Source organism: Catharus ustulatus, chromosome 12, assembly GCF_009819885.2.
Source record: "Catharus ustulatus isolate bCatUst1 chromosome 12, bCatUst1.pri.v2, whole genome shotgun sequence".
NCBI classification, from domain to species: Eukaryota; Metazoa; Chordata; class Aves; order Passeriformes; family Turdidae; genus Catharus; species Catharus ustulatus.
In genome coordinates this window covers 21,031,989-21,058,125 of record NC_046232.1, presented here as the reverse complement: position 1 = coordinate 21,058,125, position 26,137 = coordinate 21,031,989, and the positions used below count along the sequence as shown (strand labels likewise).

The following is a 26,137-nucleotide window of genomic DNA, read 5'->3' as shown; positions in this document are numbered from 1 at the left end:
CTGGGCACTCTCACCCGGCTGGGCAGGGCTCACCTGGCTGGGCACTCTCACCTGGCTGGGCAGAGCTCACTGACCAGGCAGTCCTCACTGACCAGGCACTCTCACCTGGCTGGGCACTCTCACCTGGCAGGGCACTCTCACCTGGCAGGGCACTCTCACCTGGCCAGGCAGGGCTCACCTGGCTGGGCAGTCTCTCTCACCTGGCCGGGCAGGGCTCCTCGCTGCAGGTGCGCTGTTTGTCGTCGGGCCGGGTGAGCGCGTCGCAGAACCGCTCCTCCACCAGACCTGCCAGCCTCTCCACACAGTGCACAACCTGCCGCTGCACCCCTGGGGGGATGGACACACTGAGGGGGGATGGACACACTGAGGGGGGATGGACACCGAGGGCACCCCAGGGCACCCCTGAGAGGGGACACACCCACTGAGGAGGGACACACACCGAGGACACCCCAAGGGCACCGACACACACGGGGCCAGCTCAGCTTTGGGAACCAAACCCCAGCAGGATCCCCTTGGGGAGCCCGAGCACCAGAACAGCAGAAAGAAAACGAAAGCAGCACTCAGAGCTGGAAGTTCATTTGTGCCCAGGGTGTGATGCCCTCCCACAGCACCGGTGCAGCTGGGCTGCTGCAGCACGGGGCTGCACCTCTGCCACTGGAGCTGTGTGCACTGGGAGCTCTGTGCAGCACTCAGCTCCTCTGGCAGCCCAGCCCCAGCCCAAGCCAGGGACAAAACGCTGTCCCCAGCCTCGTGTGCCCAGTCTGCTCCCAGGGCTCTGCAAGGCTGAGCTCCCCACCCTGCCTCGCTGCAGCTCTGTCCCTGTTCCTGGAGCTCAGAGCTGAGCTGTGACACGGGGAGCTGTCACAGCCTGGGCTGGCACTGACACAGCCTGGGCTGGCACTGACACAGCCCTGCTGCAGCTGCTGAGCTGGGCTCTGCCTCCAGCACTCGGGAGCTCACAGGGCCCTGGGACTCACCACATCCCAAATCCACATCTCACCTCACATCATCACTCAGGGCAGGCAGTGGGCTCAGCCCTCCTCCAGCTGCTCACCCTCACCCCACTCCTGCCTGATTCACTCCTCTGCTTCCCTTCTGTCCTGGAAGCCAAGCGCTCCAATCGCACAAAGGAAAGCTGGATTTAAACAAAGCCCATGTCCTGGCACTCTGTGCTACCTAGAAAGCACAAGTGTCCTTGAATTCCCCTTTTTTCCAGTGCCAGCTGCTCTCGAGGAAGTGCTTGCTGCTCCCAGCCTTGCCCAGCAGCGTTCCAGAAGTTTCCCTCTGCACCAGTGCCCCAAAAGCTGCCCTGGGACACCCAGCCAGGGCAGTGGGGCAGGGTGGGGGGAAGCAAACGTCAGCACTGAGACACTGTGGGACCCAGGGCTCCCCACAAAACTCTGGATATTCTCCCCCCTGGAGAGGCCCAGCCAGCAGCCCTTCACACTCCCTGATCCCTCTGAAACTCCTTTGTCTCCATGCCCTGCAGGGTAACAGGAGCCAGGAGCTGATAAAGCCCTGGGGTTCCTTCAGCACCACGGCACCGGAGCCCTGACCTCAGCAGCTCCCCTTTCTCCTTCCCCCAAAGCTCTGAAACACCAGAGCCAGGGATTCCAAAGGCTCCCAGGGATGCTCAGGGCGGGTGTCCTGCAGGGCTGCACTCACCTGTCCCACAGGTGGCCGTGCAGGTGGTCCAGGAGCCAAAGCGCCACAGGAACTCGGGCTGCTCGATCTCGTTCTCGCTGTCAGCCGGGCGCTGGATCGTGTACTGGTACCTCACCCCGGGGTTGGTCTCCTGGAACAGCAGCTGGGGACACAGGATGGGCAGGTGAACAGAGCTGGGGACACAGGGGACAGCAGCTGGGGACACGGGATGGGCAGGTGAACATCGCTGGGGACACAGGGGACAGCAGATGGGGACACAGGGGACAGCAGCTGGGGACACGGGATGGACAGGGGGTGAACAGAGCTGGGGACACGGGGGACAGCAGCTGGGGACACGGGATGGACAGGTGAACATCGCTGGGGACACAGGGGACAGCAGATGGGGACATGGGACAGCAGCTGGGGACACAGGGGACAGCAGATGGGGACATGGGACAGCAGCTGGGGACACAGGATGGACAGGTGAACATGGCTGGGGACATGGGACAGAAGCTGGGGACAGGGGGGATGGACAGGTGAACATGGCTGGGGACATGGGACAGCAGCTGGGGACACAGGGGAGAGCAGCTGGGGACACAGGATGGACAGGTAAATATGGCTGGGGACACAGGATGGACAGGGTGAACAGAGCTGGGGACACAGGGGACAGCAGCTGGGGACACGGGATGGGCAGGGTGAACAGAGCTGGGGACATGGGACAGCAGCTGGGGACACGGGATGGGCAGGGGTGAACACAGCTGGGGACACAGGGGACAGCAGCTGGGGACACAGGGGATGGGCAGGGTGAACAGAGCTGGGGACTCAGGACAGCAGCTGGGGACACAGGGGACAGTAGCTGGGGAGTGGCACTGCCACCCTGGGTGTTTCTCAGGAGAGAAGGAGCAGCTCCAGGAGGATGTGTCCCTGTGCCCAGCTCCCAACAGAGCTGATTGGATTTAGAGTAACTCATCCCTGCCCAAGGGTGGAATTTCCTAAAGTGCCTGTCCCTCCCCACGGCTCCTGCTGCTCCCGGGGCTGACACAAGCCCTGCTCCAAGCGCCTCCCACACCCGTGCTCACAGGGGCCGCGAGTTCATCCCTGTTTTTCTTAGCCTAAGCACTCCCATTATTGCCAAAGCTTTGTTGTTCTTGGAGCTTTGGCGGGAGCCAGGGCCTCTTTCCAAAACCTCTCCATGAACATGGAAATGTTCTTGTGCAAAGGTTTTCATTAGGTTATGAATCCCAGAAAGTGAGTGGTGGTGCCAGATTAATCCCCATTAACAGCAGCCCTTGGTGGCAGCTGGCTCAGGATCTCACACCCCACCCCGAGCTGCTGCTGAGGGGAAGGCAGGAGGAGATTTTGGCTGCTGGAGCCCGTGCAAAGGCAGGGATGCTCTGGGGAGTGCATGGGGCTGGGCCTGAACTGCCAGGGCAGGGGATCCTGGGGTCCATGGGGTGCAGCTCTGTGGCCAGCACCACCTCTGCCCCACAGCTGGCACCACGAGGGATTTCAGAAATCATCACCATCCTTGGGATGATTCCCCCTGGTTTCCCCAGAGGAAGGCTTGGCCTCACAGCCACAAGGGTATCAACTCCTGAGGGCTTTGCCTGTCCAGCCCAGCCAGAAGCACTGGGGGCTCTTTCCCTGCTTGTGATAAGATACAGGCAAGCCTCAGGAAACGGCTCCCTCTCCTCTGTCAATAATTTGCAGAATGCTGCAAAGGGTTTGAGGCTCAGCTGGAAGTGCTGTGGGCTGGAATCACTCCCTGGGCCAGCAGCTTGGCAGCTCCCTGACAAACACACCCCAAGGAGGTGCAGAGCCCATCCCCTGGCTGCAGGAGGGGCCCTGGGGAGCCAGGGCAGCTCAGCCCCATGGGAGGGCAGGACCCATCCCAGCTGGATCCACATGAAAGGGCAGGATCCATCCCAGCTGGATCCACACGGAGGGCAGGACCCATCCCAGCTGGATCCACAGGGAGGGCAGGACCCATCCCAGCTGGATCACACAGAGGGCAGGACCCATCCCAGCTGGATCCACACAGGAGGACAGGACCCATCCCACCTGGATCCACAAGGAGGGCAGGACCCATCCCACCTGGATCCACACAGAGGGCAGGACCCATCCCACCTGGATCCACACAGAGGGCAGGACCCATCCCAGCTGGATCCACAGGGCAGGACCCATCCCAGCTGGATCCATATGGGAGGGCAGGATCCATCCCACCTGGATCCACAGGGAGGGCAGGACCCATCCCACCTAGATCCACATGGAGGGCAGGACCCATCCCAGCTGGATCCACATGGAGGGCAGGACCTGACCCATCCCACCTGGATCCACATGGGAGGGCAGGACCCATCCCAGCTGGATCCACATGGAGGGCAGGACCCATCCCACCTGGATCCACAGGACAGGGCAGGACCCATCCCAGCTGGATCCACAGGACAGGGCAGGACCCATCCCAGCTGGATCCACACAGAGGGCAGGACCCATCCCAGCTGGATCCACACAGAGGGCAGGACCCATCCCAGCTGGATCACACAGGAGGGCAGGACCCATCCCACCTGGATCCACACAGGGGAACAGTACCCATCCCACCTGGATCCACATGAAAGGGCAGGACCCATCCCACCTGGATCCACACAGGAGGGCAGGACCCATCCCAGCTGGATCCACATGGAGGGCAGGACCCATCCCACCTGGATCCACACAGGAGGGCAGGACCCATCCCAGCTGGATCCACAGGGAGGGCAGGACCCATCCCACCTGGATCCACAGGGCAGGACCTGACCCATCCCAGCTGGATCCACCACAGGAGAGCAGGACCCATCCCACCTGGATCCACACGGGCTCCACGGTGGGCCCCGGAGAGGTGAGGTTCTCCCAGTTCCCTGTCCTCTTGTAGGTGAAGGTGGTGCCTGCCACCCTGTAGTCCCCGTTCCACTGGATGGTCCAGCCACCATTCAGGAAATATTTCTCGGGGTCCTCGCTGCGCAGCGCCAGGAAATTCCCGGCTTCTGCCACCTCTTCGATGCGGATCTCCCGGGCTCCCACGGGGATAATCCCAATGTCCACGTAGCCTGGGAATGGAACAGAGCGTTGGTCTTGGTGGGGTCAGAGGGGTCTGAGATGGTTTTTGTCCTTGGGTGCCAGCACTGTGCCAATCCTTGCACCTCTGCACGGCACCAAGCCCCACCTGAGCTCCCTGCTGTCTTACCCCAAAAAATCAACAAGCTGGAATTAAACCATCCTCCAAAGGGCAGCAGCAGCCCCGCTGTGCTGGGCCAGGCGTGCTCTAGGACAGCAGGAGGTGCCCTTACCCAGCCCCTCGCTGTCCTCGAAGGTCTTGTGCACGGTGTGGCAGGTGGAGCCGTCCCCGTGGCACACCCCGCAGCGATCCTCCACCGCGTGAGAGTCGATCTCGTAGTCACAGCCCACGTTCTGCAAGGGCAGAGCCATCAGCACTGCAGTCACTCATGCACCATCTCCGGAGGATTTACACTCAGGCACCATCTCCAGGGCACTCACACTCACTCACACACCATCTCCAGGGCACTCACACTCACACACCATCTCCAGGGCATTCACACTCACACACCATCTCCAGGGCACTCACACTCACACACCATCTCCAGGCATTCACACTCACACACCATCTCCAGGGCATTCACACTCACACACCATCTCCAGGGCACTCACACTCACACTCACACACCATCTCCAGGCATTCACACTCACACACCATCTCCAGGCACTCACACACCATCTCCAGGCACTCACACTCACACACCATCTCCAGGGCATTCACACTCACACACCATCCCCAGGGCACTCACACTCACACACCATCTCCAGGGCATTCACACTCACACACCATCTCCAGGGCACTCACACTCACACACCATCCCCAGGGCACTCACACTCACACACCATCTCCAGGGCATTCACACTCACACTCACACACCATCTCCAGGCACTCACACTCGGGCACCATCTCCAGGGCACTCACACTCACACACCATCTCCAGGCACTCACACTCACACACCATCTCCAGGCACTCACACTCACACACCATCTCCAGGCATTCACACTCACACACCATCTCCAGGGATTCACACTCACACACCATCTCCAGGCACTCACACTCACACACCATCTCCAGGGCATTCACACTCACACACCATCTCCAGGGACTCACACTCACACTCACACACCATCTCCAGGGCATTCACACTCACACACCATCTCCAGGCATTCACACTCACACACCATCTCCAGGGAATTCACACTCACACACCATCTCCAGGGCACTCACACTCACACACCATCTCCAGGCACTCACACTCACACGCAGGCACCATCCCCAGGGCACTCACACTCACACACCATCTCCAGGGCACTCACACTCACACTCACACACCATCTCCAGGGCACTCACACTCACACACCATCTCCAGGGCACTCACACTCACACACCATCTCCAGGGCACTCACACTCACACACCATCTCCAGGGCACTCACACTCACACACCATCTCCAGGGCACTCACACTCACACACCATCTCCAGGGCACTCACACTCACACTCACACACCATCTCCAGGGATTCACACTCACACACCATCCCCAGGGCACTCACACAACCCTGGCACGGCTTGGCTCAGCAGGGATGTTAAAGACAAACCAGTTCCAGCCCCCTGCCATGGGCAGGAACTCTTTCCCTGAGCCCAGCTTGCTCCAAGCCCCATCCATGGTGGCCTGGCTTGTGCTGTGGCTCCTTGAGGCCACCAGAGACTGATCCACCCCATGGGAATCAGGAACACTCTCCAAGTGGGGAATGGCAAAAGGAATGAGCTCAGCACGAGAGGGAGGCAACACTGAGCACCCAAGGGTGGGTCCCATCCCAGGGTGTCCCTCTGCCCCCATTCCAGGGTGTCCCTGTGCCTGTCCCTGTGCCCCGTCCCTGTCCCCCCAGCCTCTATGCCCCCATCCCAGGGTGTCCCTGTGCCCTGTCCCTGTGCCCCAGCCCCAGGTGTCCCTGTGCCTGTCCCTGTCCCCCCAGCCCAGGGTGTCCCAGTGCCTGTCCCTGTGCCCTGTCCCCCCAGCCCCTGTGCCCCCATCCCAGGGTGTCCCTGTGCCTGGTCCTGTCCCCCAAGCCCCTGTGCCCCAGCCCCAGGTGTCCCAGTGCCCCCTGTTCCTGTGTCCCCAGCCCAGGGTGTCCCTGTGCCTGTCCCTGTCCCCCCAGCCCCTGTGCCCCAGCCCCTGTGTCCCTGTGCCTGTCCCTGTCCCCCCAGCCCCTGTGCCCCAGCCCCAGGTGTTGCAGTGCCCCCTGTTCCTGTGTCCCCAGCCCAGGGTGTCCCAGTGCCTGTCCCTGTCCCCCCAGGCCCTGTGCCCCCATCCCAGGGTGTCCCTGTGCCTGTCCCTGTGTCCCCAGCCCCTGTGTCCCCATCCCAGGGTGTCCCTGTCCCTGTGCCCACCTTGCAGATGCCGTTGATGCAGATGTCCCTGCTGCCCTCGCTGTCGTAGCAGGGCGTCCCGTCCAGCACCGCGTCCCGCAGCTTCTCCGCAAAGAACTCGTGCTCGGGCCGGCAGTGCAGCTCGCAGGGGTTCACTGGGGAACAGGCACAGCTCAGCCCAGCACCCCCCTCCAGGAACATAAACCAGCCCAGCCACAGGGGCTGTATTTGTGTAAAATACAAAATACAGCACGTAGAACCCCGGAGCCTCGAGTGTGGAACTCTCTGTGCTGTCTGACACTGACCCCCAAAAGAAAGAACACTGCTTTTGACCTGAGGCCTTGGAGAAGGCTTCCAAATGTGAGTTGGAATCACTGCTGTGTAATTTGAATAGAGGTGTGTAACATCACAGGGTTTGGAATTTGGGGTTTTAGAATATAGTAATAGATATGGGACAGGATGGAGAAGCTGGGCTCCTCTTCCTTCTTGTTCCTTCACGATTTCAGGTTGTTTTTTTGGTTAAACAGTACTGCAGTGCAGGTCACAGGTGTTTGGTTATTGGGTCAAAAGTATAAATACTACAGATGTTAGTTTTTAATTGGATAGTTTGCCTTTAAAAGACTTTGTAACCAGCTACATCTACTGACATTTTTCTCTCTTTTAGCTTGTTAGCTAAAAGTGCTGCAGAACTCTCTGTACTATAGATAAGAATTAATAAACAACTGAGCCTGAGCAAAAAAATCCATCTTTGGTGCTTCAATCCTGACTCTGAGTGAAGGCAGAAGAAAAAAGAAGGCAGCCACTGACATGTGGAACCCCAAGAGGACACAAACACAGCTCCAGCTGCTCCCAGGTCTGAGATCCCCCTGCACTCACTGTTGTTGGGCACTGGTGTCCACTTGTAGAGCTTCCCTTTGTAGAGCATGGGGTTGAAGTGGCTGCACTGGAGCTGGCGGAAGGAGGGCTTGTCCGGGGGGCAGCGCCGCACGTTGCAGATCCGGAACCGCCGGCGCTCGCCCAGGCAGTACCGGCCGCCGTACTTGGGCCTGGGGAGGCAAACTGGGCTCTCACTGGGCTCACAATCACACAGCTGGGCCATGCTTTGGGTTGTGAGAGCCTGTCCCTGTTCCATCCCCTTACACCAAGCCTGCCCAGCTGCTCTCCACCCCAGGGACTCCTCCTGCCTCTGCTCCTCCACTGCCCTGGGGGATGGCAGAGCTGACTCTGCACTTTTTAAAGCCAGGGAGATTGAGAAGCATCCACAATGTTTTTCTCAGAGGCCAGCAGACCCTCCCAACACAGGCACCATCTCCTTGTGCTTTGGTCACACCACTGTGCATGGCCCATCTCCTGTAAATTCCTTCTCCTGGGCACACTGTGCTGAAGGGAACGGAGCTCCTGATCATTTCAGGGCTGTGTTTACATGCTCTGCCCCGAGGGAATGGCTGGGGGATGCCCAGCACACATTTTCTCACTCCATCCCAAGGGCAAAGCTGAGATTTACCTCCAGTGGCCAAAGCAAACAACTGCCCAGGAAATCCCCAGTGTTTGCTCTCCTGCCTGTGCACAGCTGTGTTTGGAGCCCTCCATGAGCCACCACAGCTCCTCTGCCACAGGGTTTGTGTCAAACACAAATCCAGGTCCTGATCCAGGACTGAGATAACAGCACAGCTCCCTCAAGAGCCAGCAGCACGTGCCCAACTCACCCGAGGAAGAGGATGGGCAGAGCAGTCTGGGAGGGTCAGAGCTCTCTCCTGGGGCTGGAAAAGTGACTCCCCCAGAACACCACTGCAAAGCCCTTTTCCTTTTTCCTTCTCCTCCCATCCCAGGGCAAACTGAGGGCTTTGGCTGAACAGTGCAACAGTGATTTGGGGACCAAGGGGACATCTGGGGAGGGATGGGTGAGCCCAGGACCCCCAGGATGGAGATGGCAGCTCCTCCAGCTCTGTCCAGTGTCCTCCTGGACACTTCCAGCCAGAGCTGCCTCAAGGAATGCAGCAGGGTGATAAACTGCAGCAGATTTTTCAAAACAGCTCTGAATCAGGCTCCAAGAATGCCTGGTTTGCTGTTCTGTCCCTACAGGACGCTGGATGTGTTTTACATCTCCCAGCCTGGACTCTCTGCCCTCTGTCTGATCCCACTCCCAGGGCAGGGGATGGAACCAGGTCCCCTCCAACCCAACCCACACCAGGGCTCTGTGAGTGCTGCCCGGGGGCTCTGGGCAGTCTGGGGCAGGGCTGGCTTACGTGGGGTGGCTGCAGTGCCTCTCAGCACTCTGCACTCCTGCCCCACAGCTGCGGGAGCACGAGGCCCAGGAGCTCCAGGGGCTCCAGCCGCCGGCGATGGGCTGGGGCCGGTAGCCCACGGGCACACACTCGCCATTGAAGCACCACTGCAGGGACAGAGAGGAGAGCACAGCGTTAGGGATGGGCAGAACTGCGGCCCAGAACGTGGACTGGGCCCTGCAAATCCCTGCTGTGCCGGCATGGGCTCTGCCAGAGCCTGGAGCAATGGGAAACTCAGAGGTGTTGGAGGATTTGGGGGAGGCAACAAACCCAAAGCTCCAAGGAGACCCCTCAGCAAGGGCATTCCCAGCCCTGTGTCAGCCCAGAGGGGTCAGAGCTGCCTCCCCAGCAGTGGGGAACATCCCAGGGAGGAGCATCCAGCACGGCAGAACCAGCCTTGTGCCCTCCTGCCATGCTGGGTTTCACCTTCTGGGTGATTCCAGAGATCCCAGGGGAGTGATTCACCTTCCCTGGGGGCAGGTGTTTGGGATGAGCCCACCATCCCTGCACTGGACCCTGCACAGCCCCTGTGTGCCCCCAAGGCCCTGGAGGGGTGTCCCCAGACCCTGGAGGGGTGTCCCCCTTACCTTGCTGTCCCCACACGCCGTGCCGTCCACAGCCGCGTCCAGCTTGGAGTGACACGTGTTCCCCACCGTGCACCACAGCGTGTTACACACACTCTGGGGGAGCAGAGGGACATGGTTCCTGCCTGATACAGACCCATCCCCTGGGCATGGAGCAGATCCCTCCCTGGGCACAGATCAGATCAGATCCATCCCTGGGGCACAGATCCATCCCTGGGCACAGATCAGATCAGATCCATCCCTGGGGCACAGATCCATCCCTCCCTGGGGCACAGATCAGATCCATCCCTGGGGCACAGATCAGATCCATCCCTGGGGCACAGATCAGATCCATCCCTGGGGCACAGATCAGATCAGATCAGATCCATCCCTGGGGCACAGATCAGATCAGATCCCTCCCTGGGGCACAGATCAGATCCATCCCTGGGGCACAGATCAGATCCATCCCTGGGCACAGATCAGATCAGATCCATCCCTGGGGCACAGATCAGATCAGATCCATCCCTGGGGCACAGATCAGATCAGATCCATCCCTGGGCACAGATCAGATCAGATCCATCCCTGGGCACAGATCAGATCCATCCCTGGGGCACAGATCAGATCCATCCCTGGGGCACAGATCAGATCAGATCCATCCCCTGGGGCACAGATCAGATCCATCCCTGGGCACAGATCAGATCCATCCCTGGGCACAGATCAGATCAGATCCATCCCTGGGGCACAGATCAGATCCATCCCTGGGGCACAGATCAGATCAGATCCCTCCCTGGGGCACAGATCAGATCAGATCCATCCCTGGGCACAGATCAGATCCATCCCTGGGCACAGATCAGATCCATCCCTGGGCACAGATCAGATCCATCCCTGGGCACAGATCAGATCAGATCCATCCCAGAGCACAGATCAGATCAGATCAATCCCTGGGGCACAGATCAGATCAGATCCATCCCTGGGGCACAGATCAGATCAGATCCATCCCTGGGACACAGATCAGATCAGATCCATCCCTGGGACACAGATCAGATCAGATCCATCCCTGGGGCACAGATCAGATCAGATCCATCCCTGGGCACAGATCAGATCAGATCCATTCCTGGGGCACAGATCAGATCAGATCCATCCCTGGGGCACAGATCAGATCCCTCCCTGGGGCACAGATCAGATCAGATCCATCCCTGGGGCACAGATCAGATCCATCCCTGGGGCAAAGACCAGATCAGATCCATCCCTGGGGCACAGATCAGATCAGATCCATCCCTGGGCACAGATCAGATCCATCCCTGGGGCACAGATCAGATCCATCCCTGGGCACAGATCAGATCAGATCCATCCCTGGGCACAGATCAGATCAGATCCATCCCTGGGGCACAGATCAGATCCATCCCTGGGGCAGGGTGAGCACAGCCCCAGCCCCCAGATCCCCCCCAGCCCCCCCAGCCCCCCACTCACGTCCATGTCGTCACAGAAGGTGGAGTGGGGGCCGTACTGCAGCCGGCACTGGTGGCTCACATCGTACAGGACCCCCGGGGGCACCAGGGGGAAATCCAGCACCTGCTGGGCTGGGGGATCATCCAGGCACAGCCCCCAGCCCCGGCTGGAACAGACAGGGGACAGCAGGGTCACCCCTGGGCAGTGTCCCAGGGTGAGGAGCAATCACATTTCCCTGACACAACCCTGGCTCTGCAATCCCTGCCCTGGTGTGCACGGACACCTCTGGGCACCTTTTGGGGTGGGAGCCCCCCAGAGTGATCCCCCCTTGTGCCCCTGGGGTGACACACGTGGGGAAGGTGAAGGGACAAAGACAGAAGGGACAACACCCATAAATGTCCTGGTGTCCCACATCCCCCAGAGCTGTCCCTGCAGACCCTGCTAACAGGAATAAACATTTTCAGCAGCCAAACGTGCTGACCCCCACAGTGCCACCACAGAAGGGCCCAAACCAGGCTGGGCAGGGTCTCCCTGGGGTGGCCAAGGCAGGCAGTGCCTCCCTCTGCTCCAGCTGCCTTTGCTCTGACACTTCCCAAACACACAGAGCTGTCTCCAGTCCAGCCCTGGGTGTTGATTCAAACAAACTCGCTTCCAGCCAGGCCAAGCCTCTGGCAAGGCTGTGGTGGATCAGATTACTGGGTTTGTTGTGGTTGGGAACTCTGAATTAACTCACACCGAGATTCCTTTTGAACCCAAAGCAGCAGCTCGGGAACAAGGGCTGGGAGCAGCAGAGCTCTGCCTTGGGGCTCTGCAGTGCCAGGGTGATGCCCAGCAGAGCCAGCACCCCCTCCTGCCTTGGGGCTCTGCAGTGCCAGGGTGATGCCCAGCAGAGCCAGCACCCCTCCTGCTTGGGGCTCTGCAGTGCCAGGGTGATGCCCAGCAGAGCCAGCAGAGCTCCTGCCTTGGGGTTCTGCAGTGCCAGGGTGATGCCCAGCAGAGCTCCTGCCTTGGGGCTCTGCAGTGCCAGGGTGATGCCCAGCAGAGCCAGCACCCCTCCTGCCTTGGGGTTCTGCAGTGCCAGGGTGATGCCCAGCAGAGCCAGCACCCCTCCTGCCTTGGGGCTCTGCAGTGCCAGGGTGATGCCCAGCAGAGCCAGCACCCCCTCCTGCCTTCCCATCCCATCCCACCCCCAGCTCCACACTGCACACAGCCCCCTGAACCCCCATGTATATCCTCACTGGAATATATTGCATTTCCCTGTGGGAAAATGCAGGAAATGAGCTGCTTTCTCTGTTTCCAAATTCCCACCATCAGGAGCACCCTGCAGCTCCCAGGCAGAGGGAAGGGCAGGATCCCTGTGGGTGCTGGGGCTGAGCTGGGATGGATGGAGCACGGACTGGGCAGCTGCACACACTGCCTGGCACCTCCCCACCTATTTCCACAGAATCCCAGAGTCCTGCAATCCTTACTGGAAAAGTCCAGCCTCAAGCACCCCATGCTGGATGAGCCCCAGGTGTGACACTCGTGCTGCTCTGGACTCTTCACCCTTTTCCTGTTTGGGGTGAAGGGACCCCACAGGTCCCCCCTATGCTGTCCCCAGCCTCCTGTTCCTCCTGGAGCTCTCCCTGTCCTGCCCCAGCCCACACAGGGGTCTCTGTACCCCCTGGAGGTGATTGGGAGCTGCCTCAACATTCCAGCTTTTCCAGAATCCATTTCTTTGTTAGATATTTTACAATCATTCTCCTGTCTGTTCAATTGGCCAGAACACATCTCCAAGCAGGGAGAATTGGCCTGAGTTTCCCTCTGGCTTGCAGGATCTGCAGTAAATCCCAGTGCACAGGGGAAGATGCAGGGCCTGCCCTGCTCTGCCTGTTCCAGCCCATTCCTTAAGCTGCAGGATGGAGTGGATGGAACAATGATTAAATCCCCATCTGTGAGCAGCCTGAGAGGATCTGCAGATACATTTGAGAGCAGGATTAAAATTCCAAAAGCTCCCAGAGAACTGGAGGAAGGGTCCAAAAAAAAAGCCAGGACAGAATACAACAAAAACAAAAAGGCAAAGCTTGGGAAGAACGAGCTGCAGAGCCACGGAGCTGGGGGTGGCACAGGGTGGCAGGGGAGGGACAGCAGACCCTGGAGGGTGGAGGAAAAAGAGCTCCAGCACTGTGGAAAGACTGAAAATCTGTTTGTAGAGCAAAGATTGAAGGGTACCTCCACCCCAGAGCATCTCCCTGTGCCAGCATCCTGCACTGGCCTGAGTGAGGGGACACCTTCCTTGGGGACAGTGCTGCCACAGCAGGGCCAGGGCTCTCCCAGTGTCCCCTGGTGTCCAGGCAGACCCTGACTGCAGCCCCAGCTCCAGCCAGTGCTGACCACAGCGCCAGGAATCCCTCTGAGATGCTCCAGCACTGTGCTTGTGAAATAACAACCATCTTGTGTAAAACAATAATCATCATCATCTGAGAGTGTGGTTTTACTGAATGGTGAGCACATCCAGCATGCCCAGGTCAGCAGGGTCCCTTTTCCTGGCTCTCTGCCTCCTGTTCTCCTGCCAATATTCCATTACAGCAGCTCCTGTCCTCAAACAGCTCCTGTTCCTGTCCTTACAGCAGCTCCTGTTCCTGTCCCTACTGCTCCTACTGGCCCTGCCCCTCTCTGTCCTGGGATGTCACAGCCCCAAGATGCAGCAAAGAGACCAAACCCCACCAGAGGAGTTTCCAGCTGTTCTGTCCCATCTCAGCTCAGGGTCAGCACAAGCAGGAAATTCCTCACCCCCAGGTGAAGGTTAAACAGCAGAGGGCCAAGAGTGCTGTGGATGAGGGAAGCTCCTCTCCTCTGCCAGCCATAAATCAGAATAATTCCCCCTGCACATGTGGGGCCAAGCCCACCTGGCCAGGCTGGGATTTGGGACCATGCAATGCCTGCCCAGCTCTCCCCTCACTGCTCCTCTCTGTTCTCAAACCTGCCCACAGCAAGGGAGGGAAATGTTCCTGCAGTGTGAGCTGCTGGCTGACAAACCAAACCCTGGGCTGTGCTCCTTGGAACTTCCCAACAGCCTGAAAAATCAGCCACGGGTGCTAAAAATAAACAAAGCAGGGAGGGATTTGGCTGGCTCTGGTTTGCCCATGTCAGGCAGAGGGAACTGAGGAGACTGCAGAACCTGCAGGGAGCATGGAGGGAAAACACTCTGGTTTAATCAGCAACCACAGCCCCAAAAAAGCTCCTGACCCCTTCACAGCACAGGGAGACAACCCAGCGGGATCCATGGAGTGGTGTGGTGGGAAAGGACCTTAAAGCTCATCTCATCCCAGCCCAGGGGGAATTCATGGAGTGGTGTGGTGGGAAGGGATCTCAAAGCTCATCTCATCCCAGGGGGGATCCATGGAGTGGTTTGGTGGGAAAGGGACCCTAAAGTTCATCTCATCCCAGCCCAGGGAGGATCCATGGAGTGGTTTGGTGGGAAGGGATCTCAAAGCTCATCTCATCCCAGGGGGAATTCATGGAGTGGTTTGGTGGGAAAGGACCCTAAAGCTCATCTCATCCCAGCCCAGGGACACCTCCCACTGCTGCAGGACATGGTAGGGATGGAGCAGAGCCCCCAGCACCCAGAGGGATCTCAGGGACAGGAGCAGCCCCATGCCCAACCCCAGCTCCAGCAGAGAGGGGCAGGGAAGGGCCAGGGAAGGGCCAGGGGAAGGGCCAGGGGAAGGGCCAGGGCAGGAAGAGGAGGAGGAGGAGGAAGCACTCACTCGAGGAAGCGTGTGATGTACTCGCGGCTGCAGCGGGACCAGGTGAGAGGGGACGTGTCATACAGGAGCTGTGGAGACATGATGAAAGGTCTTTTCCCAACTGGCTCACAGTCATTGCTGCTTCCATCATGCTGAATCCCAAAACTGTGTAAGAGCACAGCCCACGGAGGGGAGGTGAGCCACGAGCACAGAGCCACCCCAGGCACACACACAGAGCAGGGGGACCTGAGCTTCCATTCCATTCCATTCCATTCCATTCCATTCCATTCCTGACAGCCTGAGCTGGCTCCTGAGCTTCCATTGCACTGCAAACTCGGGAATAATTCCACCTCACCATGCTGGTGGGTGTTTCCCCACACAGAGCTGTCTACTGGGAGCTGCAGTGCTCAAGGGACCTTGTGAAAATTTAACTGAAATGGGGCAAGCAGAATTCTGCTGCTGATATTACAGACAGGTCCCACTTTAAAACTTCTCTGCGGGCAACCCCTGCTCTAAAACCTTCCCAAACCACCCCAGGACAACACACAAGGGTGATTTCTGCAGGCTGCCTTGCATTGTGTGGTTCTCATTAAACCCAGGACAACCCAAATCTGAACTCTGGGATGAAATCCTCAGGGAGCAAGGGAGGAACCACTTGGGAACCACCTCCCAGCTCCCCCCGTGCCTTGCCCAGCCCCAGGAGAGGATGAGGAGGATGATGATGATGAGGATGATGATGATGATGATGAGGAGGATGACAGTACCTGTGTCCCAGCTCGTGCGCCACGGTGAAGGCCAGGGGCAGCCCCGTGTCCTCGTTGATGTTGCAGCTCCGGTGGGGTTGGCACATCCCAGCCACGTGGGACAGCCCCAGGGTCTCACAGGGCCTGTTCATGGCAGCACAGATGTCCTTCCTGGCAGGGGGACAGACACACAGACACACAGACACACAGACAGGGCGCTGGGAGGCGGCAGGACCCGGCACAGGGACAGCAGCCAAACAGGAGTGAGCAGGGAGACATCCAACATCCTTCCACAGGGGAAACATTCCCGACCTTTCCTCCCCTTCCCTCTGCCAGCAGCCCCAGCTCATTAATGAGCCTGATTAATGGGAGCTGCTGGCCAGCCTGCCTGGGTTTATTCCCTTGGATAAATAAACTGATGCTGGGATAATCAAGCAAGGCAATGGGAAGCACATCCCAGAGGTGCTGTGGTTTTCCAGGGCAGCTCCAGCCACCCAGGAAGAGCAGCTCCCCTGAAGCACAAGGCCTGGAGTGCCTCATTTGTGCTACAAAGAACCTCCCAGAGCAGGCAAAGCTGCTGTGGGCTGTGAATCATCACCCAAAGCACCACAGCAGCCAGCTCAGACAGAGCAGCCTGGAAGCCTCAAACCAGGCTTTGACTGCAAGGTACACAAACTTGGCCAGGGCAGGGATTCCTGCCAGCTCCTTGGGAGGTCAGGGGCTTCCCAGAGGCTCCTCTGCCAAGCCCAGCCTCTGAGGGGAAAAGCAGAATTAATCCTGGGAGGATCCAGCCCTTCTGGGGCTCTGCAGCAGGGCCAGGGGAAAACCTGGCTTGGAAACCTCAGTGGGAGCTGTGCCCAGGTGTGAACCTGAGATCTGAGACCACAGAGCCATGGAATGGTCTGGGATGGAAGGGATCCCAAAGAACACCCAACTCCAGCCCCCCCCTTCCACGAGGAACCATCCCCAGATCTCACAGCACATCTGGGTGTGCAGGCAGGGACAGGGAGGTCCCAGAGCCCCCAGGTGTTCCCTGGCTGCCCCAGGTGAGTTTTGGCTGCCCCAGCTGCCCCAGGTGAGATTTGGCTGCCCCAGCTGCCCCAGGTGAGATTTGGCTGCCCCAGGTGAGTTTTGGCTGCCCCAGCCCAGCCCAGCCCTGCACACCTGGTGAGCAGCACGGCCACGTCGTGGTGCAGGGGGTGTGAGTCTCCCTTCACGTTGATGCTCTTCTGCCACTTGCAGAAGCTCTTCAAGGTGTTGTCTGCGTGGTGGGAGATCTTCAGCTCCTCCTGCCAGCACAAAGGGAGATCTGCCCCAGCTGTTTGGGGTTTGGGATGGGAGGGGAGAGGTCTGAGCCCAGGCAGGCAGAGTGGGATTGGGAGTGACTGCCATGCAGATGGAATTGCTCCATGTGTACAGCTCCCAGCCTGGGGGGAGGACAGCCCTTTTCCTGCTTTCCTTTCATCTGTGCTTCAACCAAAACACTAAATCATGCAGGAACAGGGGTTAAGAACCACAGCAGGAAAACCCCCTGTGCTGGCTGAGCGACCTCAGACCCCCAGAACCACCAGGAGCCCCCAGAGCCCTGTGACACCTCACTGGCACTGTGTGACCACAAACCACCCCAGGCAGGCTCTGCAGCCCCTCTGCCCCTCCCAGCCACGCTGGGCACCGGGATTTCTGCTCCAGGCTGAGCCAGGAGGGAGCAGAGCCCAGGAGGGAGCAGAGCCCAGGAGGGAGCAGAGCCCAGGAGGGATGGTGATGGTGGTGCCCCAGGAGGGATGGTGGTGCCCCAGGAGGGAGCAGGGCCCAGGAGGGATGGTGGTGCCCCAGGAGGGATGGTGATGCCCCAGGAGGGATGGTGATGCCCCAGGAGGGAGCAGGGCCCAGGAGGGATGGTGATGGTGGTGCCCCAGGAGGGAGCAGGGCCCAGGAGGGATGGTGATGCCCCAGGAGGGATGGTGGTGCCCCAGGAGGGAGCAGGGCCCAGGAGAGAGCAGAGCCCAGGAAGGATGGTGGTGCCCCAGGAGGGATGGTGGTGCCCCAGGAGGGATGGTGGTGCCCCAGGAGGGATGGTGGTGCCCCAGGAGGGATGGTGATGCTCCAGGAGGGATAGTGATGCTCCAGGAGGGAGCAGAGCCCAGGAGGGATGGTGATGGTGGTGCCCCAGGAGGGAGCAGAGCCCAGGAGGGATGGTGGTGCTCCAGGAGGGATGGTGGTGCCCCAGGAGGGATGGTGATGGTGGTGCCCCAGGAGGGATGGTGGTGTCCCAGGAGGGATGGTGATGGTGATGCCCCAGGAGGGATGGTGATGGTGGTGCCCCAGCCCAGCCCAGCCCTCACCTCCTCGTGCTCCAGCAGGATCAGCCGCACTATGGCGATGTTGATGGGGTTCCCAATGCTGGCGTGGTGGAACAGCCCTGCCACCTGCAGAGGGACACCATGGGGACAGCTGGGGACACAGCCATGGGCACACAGAGCAGCCAGGACTCTGCTGCAGCTCCTGCTGGCAGCACCTCAGGAATTCCCCTCGTGGGAGACAAGAGCAGACGCCTGGAGGGAGCTGGGCCATGAGATCCTGGCACACCTGAGAGGAGCTGTGCACATCTGGAACCCAGCCAGGAACAGCCAGGGACCCCTCAGGCCTCACTGCTGCTGCCTGTGCTCTACAGCCCAAAGGAATTCGGGGCTCTCTGGGGGCCTGCACCACCCCCAGAACCCAGGGCTGTGACCTGGGGGCCTCTGCCCACCCCACCTTTCCAAAGCTTTCCTCTGGGATGCCAGGAGGGACAGGCTGAGCCTCACCTGCTTGTTCCATGGGTGTAGAAAGAATGTTTCAGATTCGTGGGTTTATATTAATATTTTTATATTTTATATTAATATTATATTAAATTTTTATAGTAATAAATAATCATGGGATGATTTATGAATATAATCCCCTGTATTGGGGTGAGACACACAGAGAAGAGATGGAGAAGAAATGGAAGAAGAAGAAAAAAGGAGAAGCAATGCCAGGGAGCTGCTGCTGCTTCTTGGGACTCTGTGCCAGAAAACTTTAGCATAGACTTTAATATTCCAAATTCTCAGCCTTTGAGACTGCTGCATGGTGCAGTAACCAACTCCACAGAACCCAGGAGTGCTCCTGTCCCTCTCCCAGCACAGTGCAATAACCAGGTTCACAGAACCCAGGAGTGCTCCTGTCCCTTTCCAGCATGGTGCAATAACCAACTCCACAGAACCCAGGAGTGCTCCTGTCCCTCTCCCAGCAGGGTGCAATAACCAACTCCACAGAACCCAGGAGTGCTCCTGTCCCTCTCCAGCACAGTGCAATAACCAACTCTACAGAACCCAGGAGTGCTCCTGTCCCTCTCCCAGCACAGTGCAATAACCAACTCTACAGAACCCAGGAGTGCTCCTGTCCCTCTCCCAGCACAGTGCAATAACCAACTCCACAGAACCCAGGAGTGCTCCTGTCCCTCTCCCAGCACAGTGCAATAACCAGGTTTACAGAACCCAGGAGTGCTCCTGTCCCTCTCCCAGCACAGTGCAATAACCAGGTTCACAGAACCCAGGAGTGCCCCTGTCCCTTTCCAGCACAGTGCAATAACCAGGTTCACAGAACCCAGGAGTGCTCCTGTCCCTCTCCCAGCACGGTGCAATAACCAGGTTCACAGAACCCAGGAGTGCTCCTGTCCCTCTCCCAGCACGGTGCAATAACCAACTCCACAGAACCCAGGAGTGCTCCTGTCCCTCTCCCAGCCCAGCCCAGCCCCCCTGGCCCACACTCACCATGTTCATGACGGTCAGCACGTACTTCTCCACGTTGGCACTGCCATGGAACTCCACCATCTTGGTGTCAGCCACCACCAGGGTCTCCACCCATTTCTCCCTGCTGATGGAGCGCTGCCTGATCCTCCTCCTCCTGCCCAGCTGCTTCTGCTGCCACCTCTCCCTGCGCCTCTCCGACCGCTCCAGGCTCTCCTGAGACTCTGACAGATTCAAGGGGGAAATAAAGGATTTTCTTCCTTTATAAAATGCCTGCCACTTTAATATCTCCTTTTTCAGTTCCAAGTGATCACCTCTGGTGTGGGGAAGGCTCCACACATGCACCCATAACTCAGTAACTCGTGTGGGTTCTGCTGTGCTCTGTCCCAAAGGACTCTGGGCTCAGCCTGCTGCACACCAGCACGACACAAAAATAATAAACAAAGAATTTGAAGGAATTTCTTTGACCAGAACGGGGTTTGCAATATTCCACAAGGAACAGGGAGCCTCCCAAAGCCAGTCTTAGTGTTTAGGAATTTACAGACAACCCTGCAGAGATGCTTGAGAAATAACCCCGGCGGCTCAACATTTCGGGTCATCCCAAATCCGCGTTTTTCAGGAAGGGACAGTTTCCATCACCACAACCTCAGCCCCCAAAGCTGGACCGGGGGCTGGAGGCAGCAGCAGAGTCCTGGGCAGCCAGCACAGAGATTCCCTGAGGAGCCTGGGCTCTGCTCCCTCCCAGGGGAACAAGGGAACGTTCCCTGGGCTGGGCAGTGCGGGGGCGGAGGAGAGCTCCTGCTCCTCACTCCTCACTCCTCACTCCTCACGCACAGCAGCCACTGGGAATTCTCCAGCAGGGACTTTTCCTGTGACAGGGCTCCAAGAGCAAGGTCAGGGTCAGCCCCACGCTGGGTGAAGGCTTTACAAACCTCATCCCACACACTGGGAATGGATCTGGAGGGCTCAGCCTCACTTCCCCAACAATGGACTCCTACATTTCCTGGGTCAGCTGTGAAAGGACATTTCATCCCCCAGCCCGAAAAATCCCAACCATCTGCACCTCTTGATGAATTGCTAATACCACTGCGACAGTTTAATGGCAGCAGCCTCCTTGGAGCTCGTCCCATTGTGTCCTTGGCTGCTGAGAGCCCAGACCTGAGGCTGTGCAGAGCTGGGGGTGCCCGGGGGTCCCTGGGGCATTTCCCCTCGGGATGATTCCATCAAATGCCATCAGCTGGGATCTCTGTCACATCCCTGTCACAGCCCTGTGCACTGACAGGAGCTGAGCACCACCAGCAGCACCAAACAGACACAGCAGAGCTCAGAGAGAGGATGGCAGGCACTGAAACCCTACAGACTGTGGGACTCTTTTGGGATTCCTCTCCAGGGCACACACACAGCACAGCCACCCCACCTCTGTAACCTCCTGACTGCAGAGGAGATCCATGTGAGTCACACAGCCCATGGAGAAATTCATTTTCAAGAACAGACTTCAAAGTCCAGAATGGATTTGAGTCAAGAACAGACTTCAAAGCCCAGAAGAAGCCATTAAGATTATTGCCACAGATTGGATAATTAATTTAGATTATCAGAAGAATGCCTGAAGATAACCCTGTTATAGAAGGAAGCCCCAGATTGTGAAAGCAGAGAGCTCCAGGAAATGTGCAGCACCAGGGAGCAAAGTGCCCACGAGCTTCTGGGAATGCACTGAATTCCTCAGCCCTTGAAATTCTGGGTTCAGGAGTTTATGCAACCCAAGGCTGTGCAGGAAGGACCCACACTCTGCCCACACTGGGAACCCCCAGGGAGCCACCGAGCTCCACTCCCAAACTCCAACACCCTGGCAGTAAAAAGCAAAGTTTTCATGGAAATGAAAGCAAATCTCTGTCCCCACATCATCCCCTGGGAGCAGAGGACAGTGAGGGGTCCAGCACTGGTGGGAGCAGAGGAAGGGGCAGTACCTGGCACAGCACAGGGCTCCCGGGGGGCCGGGGGGCTCCTGCCCTGCCCAGCCCTGCCCTTGGGCACCTGGCGCTTGTAGATCCTGTGGGGCTGGGCTGCCCCCTCCTCCCGGGGGCTGCTGGACACGGGCTCGATGAAATAGTCCTCGTTCATCAGCTGGAACACCCCTTTCTGCCAGGGAGACACAAATAGGCACCGTGAGCCCTCCTGCACCCCGAGGAACCCGGGACTGGGACACGGAATCACAGCACCCCGAGATGGTCTGGGTGGGGAGGGAGCTCAGATCCCATCCCCGGGATGGTTTGGGTGGGGAGGGAGCTCAGATCCCATCCCCGGGAGGGTTTGGGTGGGGAGGGAGCTCAGATCCCATCCCCGGGATGGTTTGGGTGGGGAGGGAGCTCAGATCCCATCCCCGGGAGGGTTTGGGTGGGGAGAGACCTCAGACCCCATCCCCGGGATGGTTTGGGTGGGGAGGGAGCTCAGACCCCATCCCCGGGATGGTTTGGGTGGGGAGGGAGCTCAGACCCCATCCCCGGGATGGTTTGGGTGGGGAGGGAGCTCAGACCCCTTCTCTGGGATGGTTTGGGTGGGGAGGGAGCTCAGACCCCTTCTCTGGGATGGTTTGGGTGGGGAGGGAGCTCAGATCCCATCCCCGGGATGGTTTGGGTGGGGAGGGAGCTCAGATCCCATCCCCGGGATGGTTTGGGTGGGGAGGGAGCTCAGGTCCCATCCCCGGGATGGTTTGGGTGGGAAAGGAGCTCAGACCCCATCCCCGGGATGGTTTGGGTGGGGAGGGAGCTCAGACCCCATCCCCGGGATGGTTTGGGTGGGGAGGGAGCTCAGACCCCATCCCCGGGATGGTTTGGGTGGGGAGGGAGCTCAGACCCATCCAGCTCCCCACTTTCCACTGCCCCAGGCTGCTCCAAACCCACCCAGCCTGGCCTGGGACATTCCAGGGGTCCAGGGACAGCCACAGCTGCTCTGGGACATCCAGCCCAGCCTCTGCCCACCCTCCCAGGGAAGGATTCTTCCCAATTTCCCATTTACTCCTGCCATGGAGGAGCTGATGGAGTTGTCCTCCCTCCAAAGTGAGCACAAGCACTGCAGCACCAGCCATGTGGGAGCATTTCTGCAATCCCCCAGGACTCTGAGCCCTTTCCCCCACAGCGCTCGAGCTCGCTGCTGCCTTAGGAAACACCAACAGTGGAACGAGCTCAGGAACGGAGCAGCCTCTCTCTCCCCAGCTGTGCTGCCAGAACATCTCCAGCTCCCAGCCCTCCTTTCCACACAATCCCCTCTGTACAGCAGAGGCTGAGAATTGCTCTTTTTCACAAACAAATAAACCCAACCCCAGAGAATTCCCAAACCACTGCAATCCACGGAAAATCCACATCCACGGCCGCACCAGCCCTGCTGCTGGGAAGCCGGGTGTCCCTTTTTAGCAGACAAAAGGGTTTTTTTCCCCATGTGCCGCTGTTCCCCGGCGGGTGAAGGCTCCGGGGGCCGCACTCACCAGCCCATCGCAGGTGCTGAGCGCAGCCAGCCCGCCCTGCAGCGCCCGGCCCCGCACCTCCCCGAGCATGTGGCACGGGTTGTGCGAGCGGGGCTGGATCCTGGCGCCCGCGATGCCCCCGAAGCGCCGCTCGCTGACGAAGCCCGGGGCCAGCAGGTGCCGGTTGAGGCTCAGGTTGAAGCGCAGGGGCTGCCCTCGGTAGTGCAGCTCGTAGAAAGCGGGCAGCGAGCTCCGGGAGAGCGGCGAGCGCCGGTGCAGGGCGCGGTGCGACAGCTCGTAGGACAGGAAGGACCCGCTCTCGTCCACACGGATCGGGTGCACGATGTCGCTGCCGGAGAGCGGCGGGGGCGGCTCTGGAACGGGGGGGAACGTGGTTACCTGCAGGGATCCTCACCTGTGCTGCCACAGCCCGCTGGGGCATCGGGACAGGGCAGCACCAGGCACCGGGACACGGCAGCACCGGGCACCGGGACAGGGCAGCACCGGGCACCGGGACTGCCCCCAGGACACCGGGACTGCCCCTGCTGCCCCCGGCTCGGTGCTGGGCTTTGCCGGGCCAGCGCTAAGGCCAGGCTTAGGGGAGCTCCGAGCTCGGCTCTGCGCACACGCTCCCGCTGTTAAACTGCGGCTGCCAGTGAGAAACACAAAAATCACCGAGCAAACAACGAAAAAAACTGCCCGAAAAATCAAATCACCGCTTTGAGGCGGTTCGGGACGCTGACTCCAAGGGGCAAAACATCCCCAGGGGCAAAAAGAGGGGACCGGGACGGGACCGGGAGGGATCGAGAGGGGACCGAGACGGATCGGGAGGGACCGGGACGGGACCAGGAGAGACCGAGAGGGGACCGGGACGGGACCAGGAGGGATCAGGAGGGGACCGAGACGGATCGGGAGGGACCGGGACGGGACTGGACGGAACCGGGAGGGGACGGAGAGGGGACCGGGACGGGATCGGGGCTGCGGCTCCGACCGTGCCCAACCCGGGGGCGAGCGCGGCAGCAGCGGGGCCACCGGGCTGTCCGGCCACGGCCCCGCGAGCATCCCGCGGACACCCGGAGCTCACCCCGCTCATCCCCGCGTTCACCCGGAGCTCATCCCGCTCATCCCCGCGGTCACCCCGCGCTCATCCCGCGGACACCCGGCGCTCGTCTCGCACTCATCCCTCGCTCATCCCCGCATACTCCGCGCTCATCCCGCATATCCCACGCCCCTCCCGCGGTCCCTCCGCGCTGTCCCCACGGACCTGTCCCCGCCGTGCCCCCGCCCGCAGCCAGCGCCAGCGCGGCGGCCACGGGGACGAGCGGCAGCAGCGGGCGCAGCGCGGCCGGGGCCGCCATGGCTGAGGCGGGCGGGGGGCGCGGGGCGGGGCCGGCAACAACGGGGGGCGGGGCCGGGCACGGGATGGGCGGGGCCAACAACAACGGGGGGCGGGGCCGGGCACGGGATGGGCGGGGTTATGGACACTGGGTGGGCGGGGTTATGACCGTTAGATAGGCGGGGTTATGCACATTAGTTGGGCGTGGTTATGTACATTACGTGGGCTGGGTTATGCACATTAGGTGGGCGGGGTTATGCACATTAGGTGGGCAGAGTCATGGAGATCAAAAGGGCAGGATTATGCAGATTAGATAGGTGGGATTATGCACATTATCTGGGCGTGGTTATGTACATTAGGTAAGTGGGTTTATACACATTAGATAGTGGGTTTATACACATTAGATAGGCGGGGTTATGCACATTACCTGGGAGGGGTTATGCATATTAGATGAGCAGGAATATGTACGTTATATGGGCGGGGTTATGCACATTAGCTGGGCGGAGTTATGCATATTAGATGAGCAGGAATATGTACATTAGATGGGCGAGGTTATGCACATTAGATAGGCGGTGTAATGTACATTATGTGGTTATGTGCATTAGCTGGGCGGGGTTATGTACATTATGTGGGCGGGTTATGCTCATTATGTGGGCGGGGTTATGTTCATTATGTGGGCGGGGTAATGCTCATTATGTGGGCGGGGTTATGCACATTATATGGGCGGGGTTATGTACATTAGCAGGGCGTGGTTGTACCCAGTGGGCGTGGATATGCAGATCAGGGGGCGTGGCTTACATCCCGGCCTGGCCCCTGGCGCCCCCTGGCGCTCCCTCGCCACTCTGCTTCGTCTGCCCCGCCGTGAGGATTGCGATTGAAAAATCACCAAAATTCAGCGAATTTTCCGTCAAAAATTAAAATCGGTGCTTGGCTGATGCCGCCACGTTCCCCCTCTCCTCAGCCGGTGCTGCCTCTTCTTATTTTCCTCTTATTTTCTCCCAGATTAAAGCGTGTCGGTAGCAAACCCCCGGGATTACTCGATGCTGTTATTAACCCCTCGGGAGCGCCTCGCAGCCTACAACTTTCCCGGGACGGCCACATCTCCGCACCCGCCGGCTTTGGGATAATATTTAATTAACGTTTAATTAGGCGAGAATAGTAAATACAAGGACCAGCCAGGGCACGCCCTCCAGCGGCCGGAGCGGGAACTGCACGGGGCCGCTGCCGACACCCGCGGCCGCCAGGAGGAGCGCGTGGCGCCCGGCTAGCTCAGTCGGTAGAGCATGGGACTCTTAATCCCAGGGTCGTGGGTTCGAGCCCCACGTTGGGCGCAATGAATTTTGCTCTTCTGTGCCTTGTTTTTATTTTTTATTTTTTAAATTTTTTTGTTTTTTTTTAATATTTTTTTTTTCTCCCCAGCGCGGGATCAGCCAGCAGCCGGCAGGCCGCAGAGCCCGCGGAGGACTCCATGTCCCGGCATGTCCCGGGCGCGGCTGCGCAGTGGAGCCGGAGCAGAACACCAGAGGACTCCATGTCCCGGCATGCCCCGGGCGCGGCTGCGCAGTGAGGACGCAGCGGAACCCCGGAGGACTCCATGTCCCGGCATGCCCCGAGCGCGGCTGCGCAGTGAGGCGGGAGCGGAACCCCGGAGGACTCCATGTCCCGGCATGCCCCGAGCGCGGCTGCGCAGTGAGGCCGGAGCGGATCCCCGGAG

General features: G+C 59.5%; 1 protein-coding gene and 1 non-coding gene across 2 annotated transcripts in view; one reads left to right on the top strand and one right to left on the bottom strand.

The window, feature by feature from the left end:
- Positions 1-24,445, bottom strand: part of ADAMTS7 (ADAM metallopeptidase with thrombospondin type 1 motif 7) — a 40,447-nt gene extending 16,002 nt beyond the window's left edge. Inside the window, exons 1-17 of the mRNA XM_033070797.1 lie at positions 24,352-24,445; positions 23,109-23,461; positions 21,595-21,766; positions 19,655-19,854; positions 18,209-18,292; positions 17,031-17,155; positions 15,888-16,037; positions 15,145-15,288; positions 11,417-11,561; positions 9,971-10,063; positions 9,345-9,490; positions 7,975-8,144; positions 7,120-7,253; positions 4,962-5,082; positions 4,477-4,721; positions 1,666-1,807; positions 201-327 (exon numbers count right to left, since the gene is read on the bottom strand). Of these exons, the coding sequence (XP_032926688.1) occupies positions 201-327; positions 1,666-1,807; positions 4,477-4,721; positions 4,962-5,082; positions 7,120-7,253; positions 7,975-8,144; positions 9,345-9,490; positions 9,971-10,063; positions 11,417-11,561; positions 15,145-15,288; positions 15,888-16,037; positions 17,031-17,155; positions 18,209-18,292; positions 19,655-19,854; positions 21,595-21,766; positions 23,109-23,461; positions 24,352-24,445 (2,645 nt within the window). The remainder of the gene's footprint in view (positions 1-200; positions 328-1,665; positions 1,808-4,476; positions 4,722-4,961; positions 5,083-7,119; positions 7,254-7,974; positions 8,145-9,344; positions 9,491-9,970; positions 10,064-11,416; positions 11,562-15,144; positions 15,289-15,887; positions 16,038-17,030; positions 17,156-18,208; positions 18,293-19,654; positions 19,855-21,594; positions 21,767-23,108; positions 23,462-24,351) is intronic.
- Positions 24,446-25,681: 1,236 nt separating this feature from the next.
- On the top strand, positions 25,682-25,754 carry TRNAK-CUU. Its single transcript has one exon. It is a non-coding gene; the product is annotated as a tRNA-Lys (tRNA).
- The last annotated feature ends 383 nt before the right edge of the window (positions 25,755-26,137 follow it).